Genomic DNA, 16,469 nt, shown 5'->3' with positions numbered 1-16,469 from the left:
AGGGGATTCTAAGAATTTACCATTTTGTTTGGTACAAAGTACCAAAGCAACTCACGAATATATTTTGAAGAACGGAGTAATTATATATTCTGGAGACCCGTACTCAATTTCAAAAGGCTGATGAAAATGATAAATGATAAAGTCTCGACACCCAGTCAATTATGTAATAAAATTAATGGTATTTAATGGATTATTAGCATTTGTTCTGGAAATGTGTGTTTTGCAAGACAGAAATCAACAAATTTGTCAAAAATTAACTTCTAGAGCAATGAACGTTTTATAAATATGATAAAAGGAAATTCCACAATTGGGCTATACGGTGGCACAATTCATGAGCAAACACATGATGAAAAAGAGAAAGTACTATAATATAATTTACAGATAAAACAGGCTATGTTACAAAAACTATTTCATTTACAATTAAACATTTTCAAAGAAATGTGAGAATATTTGAAGAAACTACTTACAGTAGCTTTTTCAGGGGAAGATGGAACATCAAATGTTTCATTAATATGGTTTTCCAGATCTTGTTGAGAATGTGAACAATGAATTTGGTTCCAACTGTTTTTCTTTGATTGTTTGGGTGGTAAAGCTGGAGGCTGCCCATCTCCAGGGGTCTCTTGTGATCTAGATAGAAAAAAAGAGAAAAAATAAATATTTTGGAAGTTGTCTTACAGAATTATTATTTTATTTATTTTTTAAAGTAATGGTAGAATTTTATTTTTTAAATTAATTTTTATTGGCATATAGTTGCTTTACAACATTGTGTTAGTTTCTACTGTAAAATGAATCAGCTATACGTATACATATATCCCCTCTTTTATGGATCTCCTTCCCATTTAGGTCACCACAGAGCATTGAGTAGAGATCCCTGTGCTATACAGTAGGTTCTCATTAGTTATCGATTTTATACATAGTATCAGTAGTGTATATATGTCAATCCCAATCTTCCAATTCCTCCCAGCCTAGAATTATTATTTTATTACGATGTCTAATAGGAGACAAGCTTTAAATACCATGTTTATTTGCAAGTGCCACTGTTTAATGAAATCTTCCTTAACTTTGAAGTTTAAAGTAACAGATCTAATTTCCTACTTTATCAAATCTGTGAACAATTCACATATAATAAAATATACTTTAAGGGTATCTCTATGAAGATATTTATTAAGCTACCATAAAAACCCCTTTCTAAGGTTTTCAGCAGTCATGTGGGCAGGCAGGGAGAAATCAGAGCTGAGAGCCGAGCTGTTCCGAAGACAAAACACCCGGTACCATCCAGAGAACTCAAGGGGTTGCCTGTTTTATTTACAGGTAAACACAATTCACGGAAGTGATGAACACAACGAGGAAGAGGGCTGAGCTCACTGAGGAGACAACACTGGATGAGTACGTATGTCGGAAAACCCGATTTCAGGTGAAGGGGCTAAAAACCACCTGACACTAGAGAGCATAACCTCAGGCCGTAGCAGCGGGAGCTGATCTGACCAGCTAGGTCTGACAGGGCAACTTCAAGGTAGACGCTTCGCTTTTAAGAACGAGCACCCTCACTCCCTCTTGCGCGAGCACCGGAATCACAACTAGCTGCTGAACAATCATCGACAGGAAGACACTGGAACTCACCAAAAAAGATACCCCACATCCAAAGACACTGGAGAAGCCGCAATGAGATGGTAGGAGGGGCACAATCACAATAAAATCAAATCCCGTAACTGCTGGGTGGGTGACTCACTAACTGGAGAACACTTATACCCAGAAGTCCACCGACTGGAGTGAAGGTTCTGAGCCCCACGTCAGGCTTCCCAAGCTGGGGGTCCAGCAACAGAAGGAGGAATTCCTAGAGAATCAGACTTTGAAGGCTAGCGGGATTTGATTGCAGGACTTCGACAGGACTGGGGGAAACAGAGACTCCACTCTTGGAGGGCACACACAAAGCAGTGTGCGCATCGGGACCCAGGGGAGGGAGCAGTGACCCCATAGGAGACTGAATCAGACCTACCTGCTAGTGTTGGAGGCTCTCCGGCAGAGGCGGGGGGTGGCTGTGTCTCACTCTGAGACAAGGACACTGACAGCAGAAGTTCTGAGAAGTACTCCTTGGCATGAGCCCTCCCAGAGTCCGCCACTAGCCCCACTGAATGTAGTAACAAGGTGAGTTTTTCACGAAGGCCAGAAGGGGGAACCAGTGGTTCAACTTGGACCCCAGGAAGCCTGCGTCTGTGGAAGTCATGGAGGTTAAGGGACCAGGCAAGGCGAAAACGGTTCTCGTCAAGAATACTGATCACCACAGGGGTTATTATTTACCTCTGAGGTGGCAGGAGGTCCTTTGGGAAAATAGAAACATTATTATCCCACTGCCTAAGGGCAGAGGAGAGTTGCCAGCTGCTGTGGTAATCAGGCACAGGCTTCAGCCAGTTCCTGCTTATTTTTGTTGACTGATGACCGACACCCAAGACACAGCTCTAAGGTCCTGAGGAAGCAGAACTGTGTTAGATCATATTATTGTTCCAAGTTACCCTCCACTCCGCCCTGGCTGACATCATGCTTGGCCACATGACTTGCTCTGGCCAAAGAAATGTGAGTAGCCTCTTTTGAAAGGAAGCTCTGTATTTCTCTCTTCCTTCAGCCAGGAGGCTAGCCAAGTCCCAAACAGGGGCTGCGGTCAGTCTGGGCCCTAGAATGACCATGACGTGGAGCAGAGCCACAGGTGATCCACCATGTATGCAGAATGTACGAGAGAAAGAACCCTTGTTGCTGTACGTCACTGTAAGTTGGGGGAATGTGCTACCAGAGCATAATTTAGCCCAAGGTAACTAACACAGAGGTTACTGCCAGAGTGGCTCTTGGAAACATATGCTCCCCTGGGTAGAGAAGCTGTGAACGTCTTGAGAGACTTGCTGCTAGACACGTGACAGATGTGGTAGCGATGCTAAAATCTGCTTAGCACTAAGGGCGTCAGCCAGGTTAACGATGAATGGTCTCGCTTCTCCTAAGAGAAAATATAGCCCTCCTCCAACTGCAAAATCTAGTGTAAAATATAATCACTAAATACGCAGTGAACAATAATAACCACTCAGCTTTCTACCCAGAAGTCTTCAGGGCACAAAATGCTCTAGCTTCTGATAAGTCTATGAGGACTGCATCAGAGAGCACACCTCCCCTTTTCAGCCAAAGCTTCTCTGACGTCTACCTTGATGGCCAGAGATTCCAGGTCCCAAACATACTAGTTTTTATTCTGCTAATTTCAACTGCCAAGAACCCAGGCCTCTATGAGGCGATGCATTCAAGCACTGCTTGTGCAAGAAACTGCTAGGAGAGAGCTGCGTGCCTTGGCCATGGCCTGCTGCAGGGACCAGGGTAGACAGAGGCAGGCAACCCTTGGCACAGCCCCAGATGGGAAATCTCTAACAAGCAGTTGGCCGGAAGCCTCCAAGACTTTACAAAAACTGGGAGTCACTGGACTCCACATGGATCAACCAATAGGTCTCATCCCTTACTCAGGACTAAGTATAACCACTCAGGCAAGGTGAAGAGAGGCTTTCCTCTAGTTTTGCATACAGTTGTCACACCTGGGAAACATTCAGTCTCAAAACTAAAGGTCTGGGGCTTCCCTGGTGGCACAGTGGTTAAGAATCCGCCTGCCAATGCGGGGGACACGGGTTCGAGTCCTAGTCCAGGAAGATCCCACATGCTGCGGAGCAACTAAGCCCGTGTGCCACAACTACTGAGCCTGCGCTCTAGAGCCCGCAAGCCACAACTACTGAGCCCGTGTGCCACAACTACTGAAGCCTGCACACCTAGAGCCCGTGCTCCCAACGAGAAGCCACCGCAATGAGAAGCCCGAGCACCGCAATGAAGAGTAGGTCCCGCTCGCTGCAACCAGAGAAAAGCCTGTGTGCAACAATGAAGACCCAACCCAGCCAAAGATAAAATAAATAAAATAAATAAATTTTAAAAAAAACCAAAGGCCTTGGGGGAAGAGTATAAGGTTGGGATCAGGTGGGAATGGAGTCAGAGCAACTTTATTCTTGGTTCAGATAACAGTCTAAATACAGCACCAAGACAAACAACAGGGACAAACCCAAGCCTGCTGTGCAGCCCGGTATCTAAGTGAGCCAGGCCTGGTGGGCAGGGGTATCATGGTGGCAACACTCAGCTGCAAGAGAGGGATGGCACTGACACCACGGGACATTTTGCTAGACTGCTGAGTCTGCATTTCCAGGGTTAGCGACCAGGCGTATACAGTCCAAAAAGCTCCAGCAGTGATTTTTATTATCTGCTTCTGATTAGAAATCACTGTACTAGAACAGTGGTTGCAGATTCATGGCTTGTGGGCCAATTATTGCCAACATACATTTGGCCTGTTCACTTTAAAAATGTGAGTTGACTACATTTTAAAAATTACATACAAAATCTGGATTTCCAGAATGAAAAATCTGGAAGCTTTGGAAAGAATAGACCTGCATTACAAGTTGTCAACAACTGGACAAAGCCAAGTGGTAGCTGCTGCCTTTAGATGGGCCACAGGCATTCCAGGCCACGTGAATCCCACCCAGTGTTACTTGCCGGACTCCAATGGGTATCTGAATACACCCTCTCCTTTACTCATGCGAAGTCCACAAGAAGACCCAGAAAGGAAGAGAGTCCAAGTGTACAGGCTCGGGCTGGGATTTGAGCCAAACTCTAAATAAAGGGTGAGGAGAATGGAGTACAGGCAGAGGATCAGCCAAGATCTAAGAGAGGAAAGGATGATATAATTTTGGATTTCAGGACAGGTGCTACCTGCCTTCTCTCATTGTTTTATGTAACTTTCTTGTTAAGGTAACTTCACAGAGAGTGATGGACAAGCTCTCCATGGGCCTGGTTACTGCAGAGGTTAAGGTTGGTCTGGGGAGCTTTCACAAACTAATTATGCCCTTTCCCAGTAATCCTGGTGACAATTTCCCCTTCCTGTGTTTCCAGCTTCAATAACCAAACACACTCTCTTTCTGTCTATCTATCTACCTATCTATCTATTGTCTATAAAAGTAATCAAGAATATCAACACAGACTTCTAAAATTCTTATTTTGGGCAAAAGGTATCAATTACATTTTAAAGACATACTCATATTAACTCAATTTATCATAACAAATAACTTCCCTGTTCATATTTAATGTAGAAGTATCATACGAAGTCAATCTATTAAACAATTATCTAGGAAGATGACTTTCATAGGTAAACCATGTATTGTAATTTGAAATTATTATACATTTAAAATAATATCATGAAATAGGCCAGTTCTTTAAAAAGGTACTACTGGGAATTCCCTGGCAGTCCACTGGTTAGGACTCGGCGTTTTCACTGCCAGGGCCCGGGTTCGATCCCTGGTCGGGGATCCAGGGGAACCAGGACCCCACCCACAAGCTGCATGGAGCGGCCCAAAAATTTTTTTTAATTAATTAATTAATTAATTTATACAGCAGGTTCTTATTAGTTATCTATTTTATACATATTATTGTATATATGTCAATCCCAATCTCCCAATTCATCTGCAGGCAAAAAAAATTTTTTTTAATTAAAAAAAAAAGAATAAAAAGGTACTATTTCTAGGCCAAAACCAAAACAAACAAATAAACAAAAACTACCAAGGAAAACAGGATGAAGAGACATCACATACTTGGAAAGGACAACCAGGCAGCATAGTGGGACACAGCCCCACTAGAAATAACAGCTGGCACCTGAGAGAAGGGACCTATAACCTAAAAGAAGACGAGCATCTACTACCAGATGGTTTAGACAGGACTAGGGAAATAGGAACCAAAGAAAGAAGTAGGGATCAAGGCTGTGCCTGGAGTCTTACAAGTAGAGGTAATCATTTGGCATTAAATATGGGAGCTGGAAAAAATGTGTCATAGGGAAAGTGTAGAAAATATAGTTCCAAAGAGATTATTGTAATTACTCATAAAAAAGAAAAATGAGCAGGATAAACTCTTAAAACTGTAAATTAAAAACAAAAAAATGCTGCCAAAGATTTAACTGTACAAATACACCCTTCATACAAGCATAAAGTTTATTCTAATTTAAGACTAGAAAACAAAAACCATATTCTTGGTAGACACTAATAAAACTTGCCAGGAATGATGGCTCCTTTTAAAACTCTTATTTTCTAAAATACATACCAGCAGCTCTTATCTCACTCAATTACAATCACTAGTGTCATCCAAGTCTTCACTGGGCACTTACCCCTGCCATACTTATGTTACGTAAGATACAGATAAAATTCTGGTTCAAAATCCAGGCTTCTCGATACTTTGGCTAATTTATAGTGACATTCAGAGTATTTCAAAGTAAACACCATTTCAGACTGATTACTAATTGATGCTCAAGGCAATTAAAGTGCATAGAAACTCCCGGGGATATGATTAATAGAAGAATAGAACTGAAAATGTCATATTATTCTATCAGTAGGAATCTACTCCAGAACCAAGGTCCCAGACCTGAGATTCCTGGTTTCAACCAAACTCCAAGTCTCTGACCTCAGCTCCCAACTGCAAGTAAGGGAGGCTTTTGCAAGAGCTGGATGGCAGGTAAGTACGCTGCAGAGAAGCAGCCCAGGGATCTACACTTAGTCCTGCCGCCACAGGTACAGCATCTAACACGGTGTGCCCTCTGAGGCCCCATGGCTCAATACTCCTTCCACCCAACCCTCTTTGCTTCTCTTATTTCCTTGTCCTACAGCAGCCTAGTATTTGCATGGTCCATGATATAACACTAGACCTGATCAAGGCTGGCATGGGAGTTAGGTTACACTGAGCCTGCAGGTGAAGTTATCAGTGCCAGCAGCTCAGAGGGGCAGAAAAAAGGCAAAGCTTTGAGGACGAAGCAAAAGGAATTGATTAGGTCGGACAAAGATAAGACTGGAACGGGACAGTCTAGGAAAGAATAGCTCAGGGAACTGGATTTAACATTTGAGGATTATGAAATCTGTATAGTCTCTGGTGATTAGGAACTGAAGGATGAAGTTGAGAATTTGGGGAATTCCTCATTGTGTTCAACCAGACAGCCACACTTCAAACATACAACAGATAAATGGTTGATAATATACTTAAAAGCTGCTGGAATACATTCCCCCCCCTCCGCCCCAAATTAACTGAAAGATGTATTGTAATTATTATAGTTAACGTCTACTAAGTACTTTTTCTCTGCCGAACTACTAATAAGCATCTCATTAAATATTCACAGCCGTCCTACGAGGTAGATATTATCATACTGTTTTACAAGCAAGGAAATTAATGCTTACAGAGATAAAATAACTCACCCAAGGTCACATAATTAGAAGTGGTGGAACCAAGTTTTAAACAGTCTGAATCCAGAGCTTACGCTCTTAACACTAAGTTATAGTTGCACCTCAAAGAAAACAACTGCAAAAAGCGGGAGGAAAGTTATTTTAAATCTGGGATTTCTAAACTTGTAGCAGTGGACTCTTCTCTTCAAATGAAATGCTTCTCAGAAGCCAATTTATAAAAGAGACAAAAGCTAAGCAACCGTCCTATCTGCCAGTAACTGAGGCTTCAACAGAACTTATCAGAGCATATGCTGAAGATGACTATTTTCTTTCATTCCATTTTACTTATAAGTGGTAAAACTATTATATTTTAAATTCTACTAGAAACTACTTATATTTCAAATGAACAGAATGCAAGATCAGTAGAGGTCAGGGCTCTAAGGACATTCATATTTACTTTAATTGATAACATATTCCTAATGCAATGGTTTTAATATATTTAAAACCAATAATTTGCCTAAAATGATCCACAGTGGGGTATGGATGGGAACAAGGACTTGAAACACATACTGTTTAAATTCTACCCACAGAAAAAATTTTGTGGGCAAATTACTACTTGTGTTAACTTTGGATGTTAAGAAAAAAGAGGGCTTCCCTGGTGGCGCAGTGGTTGAGAGTCTGCCTGCCAATGAGGGGGACATGGGTTCGAGCCCTGGTCTGGGAAGTTCCCACATGCCGCGGAGCAGCTACGCCCGTGAGCCACAATTACTGAGCCTGCGCGTCTGGAGCCTGTGCTCCGCAACAAGAGAGGCCACGATAGTGAGAGGCCCGCGCACCGCGATGAAGAGTGGCCCCCGCTTGCCGCAACTAGAGAAGGCCCCCGCTTGCCGCAACTAGAGAAGGCCCCCGCTTGCCGCAACTAGAGAAAGCCCTTGCACAGAAACGAAGACCCAACACAGCCAAAAATAAATAAATAAATTAAAAAAAAAAAAAAAAGAAAAAAGAAAGGAGAGACAGGAATGTGATTCTAAAAGTGTTCCAGGGCTTCCCTGGTGGTGCAGTGGTTAAGAATCCGCCTGCCAATGCAGGGGACACAGGTTCAAGCCCTGGTCTGGGAAGATCCCACATGCTGCAGAGCAACTAAGCCTGTGCGTCACAACTACTGAGCCTGCGCGCCACAACTACTGAGCCTGTGAGCCACAACTACTGAGCCTGCGCTCTAGCGCCCGCGAGCCACAACTACTGAGCCTGTACATCACAACTACTGAGCCTGCGCGCCACAACTACGAGCCTGCGCTCTAGAGCCTGCGAGCCACAACTACTGAGCCTAAACTCTAGCGCCCGCAAGCCACAACTACTGAGCCTGTGAGCCACAACTACTGAGCCTGTGAGCCACAACTACTGAGCCTGCGCTCTAGAGCCAGCGAGCCACAACTGCGCCCGCGAGCCACAACCATTGAGCCTGCAAGCCACAACTACTGAGCCCGCACACCACAACTACTGAGCCTGCACACCACAAGTACTGAGCCTGTGCTCTAGAGCCCGCAAGCCACAACTACTGAGCCCACATGCCACAACTACTGAAGCCCGTGTGCCTAGAGCCCGTGATCTGCAACAAGAGAAGCCACTGCGGTGAGAAGCCCGTGCACTGCAACAAAGAGTAGCTCCCGCTCACCTCAACTAGAGAAAGCCTGCGCACAGCAACGAAGACCCAATGCAGCCAATAAATAAATAAATAAATTTAAATAAATAAACAAATAAATAAAACTGTTCCAATGCCCAACTTTCAGGCTGGGGTTTTTCACCACAAATAATGTGCTTATCTTAAACTTTGACATTTTGGAAAATGTTAAGTGAAGAGCAGATAATGAAAATGTTACATTGAAGTGCACTTTGCTGTCAACAGGCAATATATTGTAACACAGCAGTAAAAGAGTTGTTAACACTGTCCATCAAGCCAGGTGGGCAAAAGCTTTCCTGACTTGTTTCAGTCCAGGTGGCTATAAGTTTCCTCATGAGTGCTTCAAGGTCAGCAGTGAGGCAGCTTCCTCTGCACTCAAAACAGTTCTCTGTTGCAGCTGTTAGCAATCTGTATCATAATAAAAAATAAAACTGTATCCATCCCATTCACACACTTTGCAATTATTCTGTAGAAATACCTGAGCTTCCCTGTTACGTATTAGCATTGTGGTGGGAATTTATTTATTTTTAATCTGTTAAGTATTTTAAAATTAATTTAGGGCTAATGTTTATCTCAGAAAAATCACAAACTAAAAACAGTCTAATTTTCTGTGGATCATTTAGAGAAAGGAAGGAAATGGTAGGATGTAATCTCAATTACCCCTGCCTACAAACGGTAACTTTAAGCAGTACAACAGCCTCCTGTTTGCTTCCACAGTAAACACACCTGCGAATTAATAGCGTTTTCTCCTTGAGAAGTGGGCAAGCTCGCCCAGTGCCTGAAGTCAGGCTCACCTGAACGCCCCTGGACTCCCTCAAAGAGCAGGAAACTGGTGAGATATCCCAACATCAATTTCAATGTATTGTACTACGTTGAAATGCTCTGTGCTTAATCCAACATATTGTTTGCATTCTTTTCACATTTGGCCAATGTAAAACTAAAATCTATGGATTCCAAGTTGAAAAATATTTCCTCTAAATTGAAAAAAAAAAAAAAATCAACAAAGCCTTGTCCAGGATACACAGTTCTACAGACTGGCTCAGGTAAGAAAACCCAAGTTTTAGTTCCGTAAATTGGGACAAATGCTGTTAGTGTGGCTCTCTCATCTGTAAAGGGGGGCTATATAGCTTTCCTATTTTATTGAGTTCTCTTGAATAGAACAGTGAGATAATTTATGAAAAAGCTGACTGTAAGCTACCAATGTAAGTTATTATTATTAGTTTACCATTAAGCTTGTCTTTTCAGAACTCTCTCATTATTCTTAAGGTGAGGATTGGCTGAATTTCCAACGCAGTGTTATAGATTCAAAACTGAATACAAATACATAAGCTTCATAAAACATGTCCAAAGAGAAAGCCCGAAGCATTTGAAATTCTGGTGGACTGGGCAGGGGAAGAAAAACTCTGCATGGTTGCAACCTATCCTGAACTTCCTTCTCCACTTCAGGTCAGGAAAAGAGAACACAGGTATTCTGAAGAGGTAAGTGATTTGGGGGGTTTGTGAATCTATAAAATTTACAAAAGGAAATACTCAATTGTATGCGAAGGCAGATGTGTATGGGCTCTACGGAAAGGGCCCTACAAAAACTAGACTGAGATCATGTGGTCAGGCCCCAGGAGTGACACTGTTCTGTCTGTGATGACACGGACTTTGTGATTCCTCCAAGTGGTCGGCTTTCATGTGCCGAAAGCATGTCATTTAAAAATTTAATCAGTTAACATTTCAATCACGTCTTTAATTACTGTACTTTTTAAGGTTTTAGAAGTAGAAAATACATGCTTATTAAAAATCAAACAAAAAGTTTAGTTGTAATTTTTAAAGTAATAAAACATAAATTTCCACCAATCCTAACTCCTGTCCACCCATGCTCCACAGGTGTCACTGTGCAGTGTATAGTTTTCTATTCCTCCAACCTTTATAATGTACACACACAATCCAAATCTTCTACCCAGATACACGTTAGCCAGACTCAACGCCCACTGGTCCCGACAGCTTGGCCGCCTTCGCTGCTGGCCCACACAGAGGACAGCAGCTGCTCCTACAGACCAGGCGCGCTTTCCTGGAGCACCTACAGCTGCTGTGCTGACCACTGCACCTGCTCTCCATCACTCAGACCCATCCTTTCTGCAACCCTCATCACATTCACTATATCTTAAACCCGTCTCCTTCTCAGCAATTAATGAATCCTCTTACCTACTTACGTATCTTATAAAGTATTTTACTTCTTTTCTAACTCTTGCACTGTATTTTTACTTGCATATGAACTAACTGTATTATATGAACCAATAAATCAAGACTGCCTATTAATGTGAGGTAAGTATGTTGTGCATTAAACTGATATACTGAATTATAAAGTTTAATTTATGCATCAATTTGTAATGAGATAGGAGTGAATTTTAGAAATGATGTATGCACGCTTTCTATAACTTATTTTCAGTGTGATGTTCTCCCCTGCTACTTAATTTCCCCAACACTGTCTACTCATCCTTATGGTTCCCTTCCTGAAAAATATTAAGAAAACTCTACCTTTCATCACCTTACTGCCTGACCGCAGTGATACATGTATCTGCAGAAATATGTAACAATGTGCACTAAAAGTTCAAGAATATACAGAGTCAACAAAATAATAACAGCAATTTTGTGGGGTGGGGGTCACCAAGACCTTCAGGAACAAATAAGCACATTTACAAATATATAAACTTTTAAAACATCGCATAAATAAAGTCTTGTATCAAATACTATAATTTCCCAGATTATTTCAAATGAAACAATTTGGGGCACTATTACTCATAAAAAGGAAGCTAAATGCAAAAAGGCCTTACGGAGATGATTCCAAAACAATGCTGTTAGCTTGTGTGGAAGATGGAGACCGATGCCTCACGAATGCCTCGCCTGGGCAGGTGTGAACCACGTGGCCGACCAAATGACCCACTGAAGACGGCCGTAACCTGTTTCCCTCTTGGGTGAACGCAGAATTTCGACTACGAGAAAAGGAACAAAAACTGAGTAAAAATGTACTGTAACTCAGTATGTTCAAGTTTTTTTCTTATATGATTGCAGTAGAAAGTGGGTGTGTGTTTTTAAGACTGACCACATTTTACTAAGCTGAGTCTCTGACAAAGACAGTATGGTATAAACAGAAAAAGCACAGAATAGGAAGTCAAAAGATCTGAGCTAGAGTTAGCAATCTGCCACAGGGATTTTATCTATTTCAATCATCTATTATCCCCACCAACCTTAATGTTTCTAGGTTTCAGTCACTACAAATGTGCGTCTTAATCAGGATTTACAAAATAAAAGGAGAGAATCAATAATTCAGAAATATCCTCTGGTCTGAATTCTTTTTTAATCCTTTAATAAATACTTTTATTTATGGGATTTTCTATAATTTCTAAGACTAGAGATACTGAATACCGTATTTCCATCTTCATAAGTGACACAGTCACTTTAGAATTTAGGGAAAAAACAATTTTCTTCATATCATACGTAAAATTGTTTCATTAACAGAAAGTCTGATCGGAGTTAGTGACAATTAATTAATTCAACCATCTGGTTTAAATTTCATGTGTCTTCCATAATTTGCTGTAATTGTTTAGTGGGGTACTGGTAACAAATAAGGAATGGCTGGCTGGAAAAGGGACCAGAAAAAGAAGGTTCTGGATCTTCTCCAACAAGCTGATTAGCCTTTGAATTTATATGCAGTCTATTATAAAAAAGATGACTTAGCAATCTACAATTAGCAAAACACTGTACAAACTTTTGAGTCTATTTTGTTTCTAGTAGTGAGGAAGACACCTAGCTATTAGGTAACCTGCTGTGAACCAAGCTGTTTGTGCACACACTTTACTTCCAATATGGTAGGAATTTACTCTTAAGCTGACAAACACCCATCAGTGAAACAACTTTCAGAATTTAGTGCACATTTATTGAACATGAATGTGTATGAAATATGTCCAGAGGAAGACTTCTTTAAATATTATATTCCATGCCAAAATTCAAATATTTCTTATATCAACCTTTTGGGTTAACAAGGACAGTCAGTATGGTGACATTCATTTTGTTATCATTATCTTAATCACATACATATAATACATACAACACATTTGTTAACATTATGAAATTAAGATAACATCTTTGGCCAGTACACGTTTAGTATCTTATTATTACTACCTACACCCAAGCATCCAGCTTTTGTGAGAAATGCTAGGATGAAGTGCATATACAGTAAGTGCTGAGTAACATGTGCTTCTCAGCTGAGCTATGGCTGAGCTGGTGGGAACTGAGGCTGGAAATCCCTTTTCGTAGACCACAGACACTGGCACAGCAGAAGCAGGGTAGGAGCTTCAGCAAGAGAATCACGACACTTAGCATGTTCAAATAATATGCACTCTCCTAGAAGTTATGCTGGAGATACACATGGAAAAGAGTTATGTCAGCTACAACCATATTCCCAGATTTTAAGTCTACTAATAGGCCTTGATTTATTGGCTAGCGACCCTGACTGTGAAAGTCAGCTTTGTAGTTAAGTGAGCATCTTTATGTCATGCTCTGCTTACGCAGTGAGCTCCAGGCTGAGAGGAAATAATACCTTGGAGCAACGAAATCATGTCTGACCAAAAAATTTTAATTTTACGTATTATAATCTTCAGGCAATGGAAACATACAGCCAAACATTTAGAAATTAGCAAAACGTACACCTGATGTACTTACTGATTAGGAGTGCCAGGTGGGGATCGCGACGGAAGGCTTTGTGTTTCCAACCTGTCATCAGATAGTGAATTTCTGCTTACTACTTCCCAATCCATTAATTTCCGTGCCAAGGGCTTACTTGGGGATCTGGAGTAATAATTTAAATAATATGCAAAAAATTTTATTTTTTACCCCAAGCTATGTACCGAACCTTACAATTTGTCTTAATACATCATATTCTAGATGAGTAAACACAACACGTTTATTTACAAGAAATTAATGCATTTGGAGGCTACTTACCAAACAATTTCCTAAGAAAGGAAATCTTTATATGAAGAAAGAAGGCAAGAAAAAGTAGGAAAGAGAATAGGGAAGAGCAGAAAAATGAAAGAAACAAAGAAAGAAAAATGAAAGAAAAAAAACAATGGAATCGTTGGCTATCAAGTTTTCCCAGATACTACCAACATTATATTTTAGACATTGTCTCTGTCCCAGGGTCTCTGGGACTTGAGCTTATCTTGTGGTGTTTTAAACAGTTCCTAACACATCATCTCCTGAGTGTCCTTAAACCTAAACCCTGGCCCTCTGCCTCAATGAGGACAAGGTAAAAATGATAATTGTGCATATTGTATTTATAAATTTTCCCCTTTTATATACAGTAAGCCAGTGGATTTTTTTCTTTTCTTTTCTTCTTTAGGAAACATTTGGAAGGTTAATTATTTTGTCTCATGGTGGGGAGTAGCATATGTTTTCTTACCTGTATATTGTCAGTTATTATAGTGATAAAGAGAGTAAATGATCTTTTCAGAAAAGATATTGATCTTTACGGAGGTCAAAAACCCTTAGAATTTTAGGTGAATTAGCAACTGAAGTCGTTTTTTATGCAAATTCAAAAAGTGGCCAAAGTTCATGGAAAATACATGATATCTATTTAAATGCCTAGCTTTTTGACATGCAGAGTTCATATGAAGGTTAATATAATGAATTAAGCAAATTACATAATATATCAGCTTCTAAACTTAGACAGTTTTATATTTCAGTAATAACTCACTGAAGCACATACAAATAGACTAGACTACAAAGCATGGTAACACTGACCACGAGTACTCAAGAAAATTTACATACATAGTAGGAAGCATTAAAACAATGAGTGGGGGGCTTCCCTGGTGGTGCAGTGGTTAAGAATCAGCCTGCCAATGCAGGGGACACGGGTTTGAGGCCCGGTCCGGGAAGATCCCACATGCCACGGAGCAACTAAGCCCGTGTGCCACAACTACTGAGCCTGCGCTCTAGAGCCCACGAGCCGCAACTACTGAGCCTGTGTGCCACAACTACTGAAGCCTGCGCGCCTAGAGCCCGTGCTCCGCAACAAGAGAAGCCACTGCAATGCGAAGCCCGCACACCGCAACTAGAGAGAGCCCACGCACAGCAACAGAGACCCAACGCAGCCAAAAATAAATAAATAAATTTATTTTTTAAAAAAAAAACAATGAGTGGGGACCATCAATCCTAGCTTTGACCTTCCCACAGACAAATCACTTAAGTTTCTACATCTAAATATCAAAATTTACTAATAAAATGTATGCTCCTACGGTCCTTCCCTACCTTCTGAAATGATCTATGAGTATCTACATTTTCAGTGCAGTGTTTTAGTTTATTAATTTTACTAAACCACAAGTAACTTAAATTACTTCTGAATCCAAATCACACAAATGCCCTATCATTTCATGCATTCATAGCTAAAATCTTTTTAGTTTGGCCTAATGATGTTCCTTTTTTTTCTTTTACTTATTTTTAAATTGAAATATAGTTGACTGACATCTCCTTAATTTAAGAACATTGAACATTTTCTAAAAGAGATGTAACGTTATCAATTTTTTTTAAAAAGTCATTGACTCAGATTTCATTTTTCATAAGTGAATCTGAAGTCATTAAAGCATAAACATTTCCCATTACCATGAGTTTAAACTACAGGATTTTCTGATTTGAAGACAAGTCAGGATACCATTTAGTCTAACCACCTCATCAGTCACAATAAAATAAAAATAAAGTATATTATCTCATGCATTAGATTTTTAAAATGAAGTAAAGATTATTAAAAGAAACAGCATTTATGGCTCTTCTATTAATGCTAATTCTTAATGTTAATAAACAGATTACTCACATATTGGATTATTAAATGTAAACTGTTTAAGTGAGTTCACTAACCACAGTCAGGAGATCAACTATTTTCATTTTCTAAAAGAGGGAAAGAGTCATTTGAAGGAGGAAAACAATCCAGTTATACTCACCTAATACAAAGCATCAGAACACTTTACTGTTGTTAATAAACTAAACATGGTTGGAAATGCTTTGCATTTAAAACCAAATTTCAAGGTATTTTATTAACAGTTTTAACCTCAGAGACCCACCCACTTAAGCTTGCTGTCTATGTTTCCTGTTGAGTGTGGAAACTTCAGAGAAAAAAATACCACACTTCATCAGTGTTTGTAATGTGGTAAATTTATTTTCTGGCCATGGCACCTTATTTTTCTGTTGCATGGGAACATTCTTTTGCTTTCTTCTTAGATATTATATGATAACTGAAAAAGTTTGAAAGCAATTCAAAGAGTTGATGTATCAGAAAAATAAGTTAACATTTATTATTGCTGAAAAAAACCACCTTACATAAAAAGTTTAAGGAGAAATCTTTTCTAACTATTTATACTGCCAACTAAAATTCCAAGGAGTGGACAAGAATTCTAGAATTCTCTAATACTCTAACAGAATAATTTAATAATTGCTAAAACCATTAGGGTATTTTGATAGATATGCATCAGATCATCACAATCCCAGAAAAG

The 16,469-nt window shown here is 40.2% G+C and overlaps 1 protein-coding gene across 5 annotated transcripts in view; it reads right to left on the bottom strand.

The window, feature by feature from the left end:
- The window catches only part of PTPN4 (protein tyrosine phosphatase non-receptor type 4), a 205,013-nt gene that overhangs the window by 43,948 nt on the left and 144,596 nt on the right, over positions 1-16,469 (bottom strand). For all 5 annotated transcript variants that reach the window (XM_061182965.1, XM_061182968.1, XM_061182967.1 and 2 more), the window contains exons 14-16: positions 13,651-13,776; positions 11,763-11,921; positions 468-627 (exon numbers count right to left, since the gene is read on the bottom strand). In XM_061182965.1, coding sequence (XP_061038948.1) covers positions 468-627; positions 11,763-11,921; positions 13,651-13,776 — 445 coding nt within the window. The remainder of the gene's footprint in view (positions 1-467; positions 628-11,762; positions 11,922-13,650; positions 13,777-16,469) is intronic.

The sequence above is a fragment of the Eubalaena glacialis genome, chromosome 1 (genome assembly GCF_028564815.1).
Source record: "Eubalaena glacialis isolate mEubGla1 chromosome 1, mEubGla1.1.hap2.+ XY, whole genome shotgun sequence".
Taxonomy (NCBI): domain Eukaryota; kingdom Metazoa; phylum Chordata; class Mammalia; order Artiodactyla; family Balaenidae; genus Eubalaena; species Eubalaena glacialis.
The sequence above is the reverse complement of the archived record's forward strand: the minus strand, read 5'-3'. Positions and strand labels throughout refer to the sequence as shown.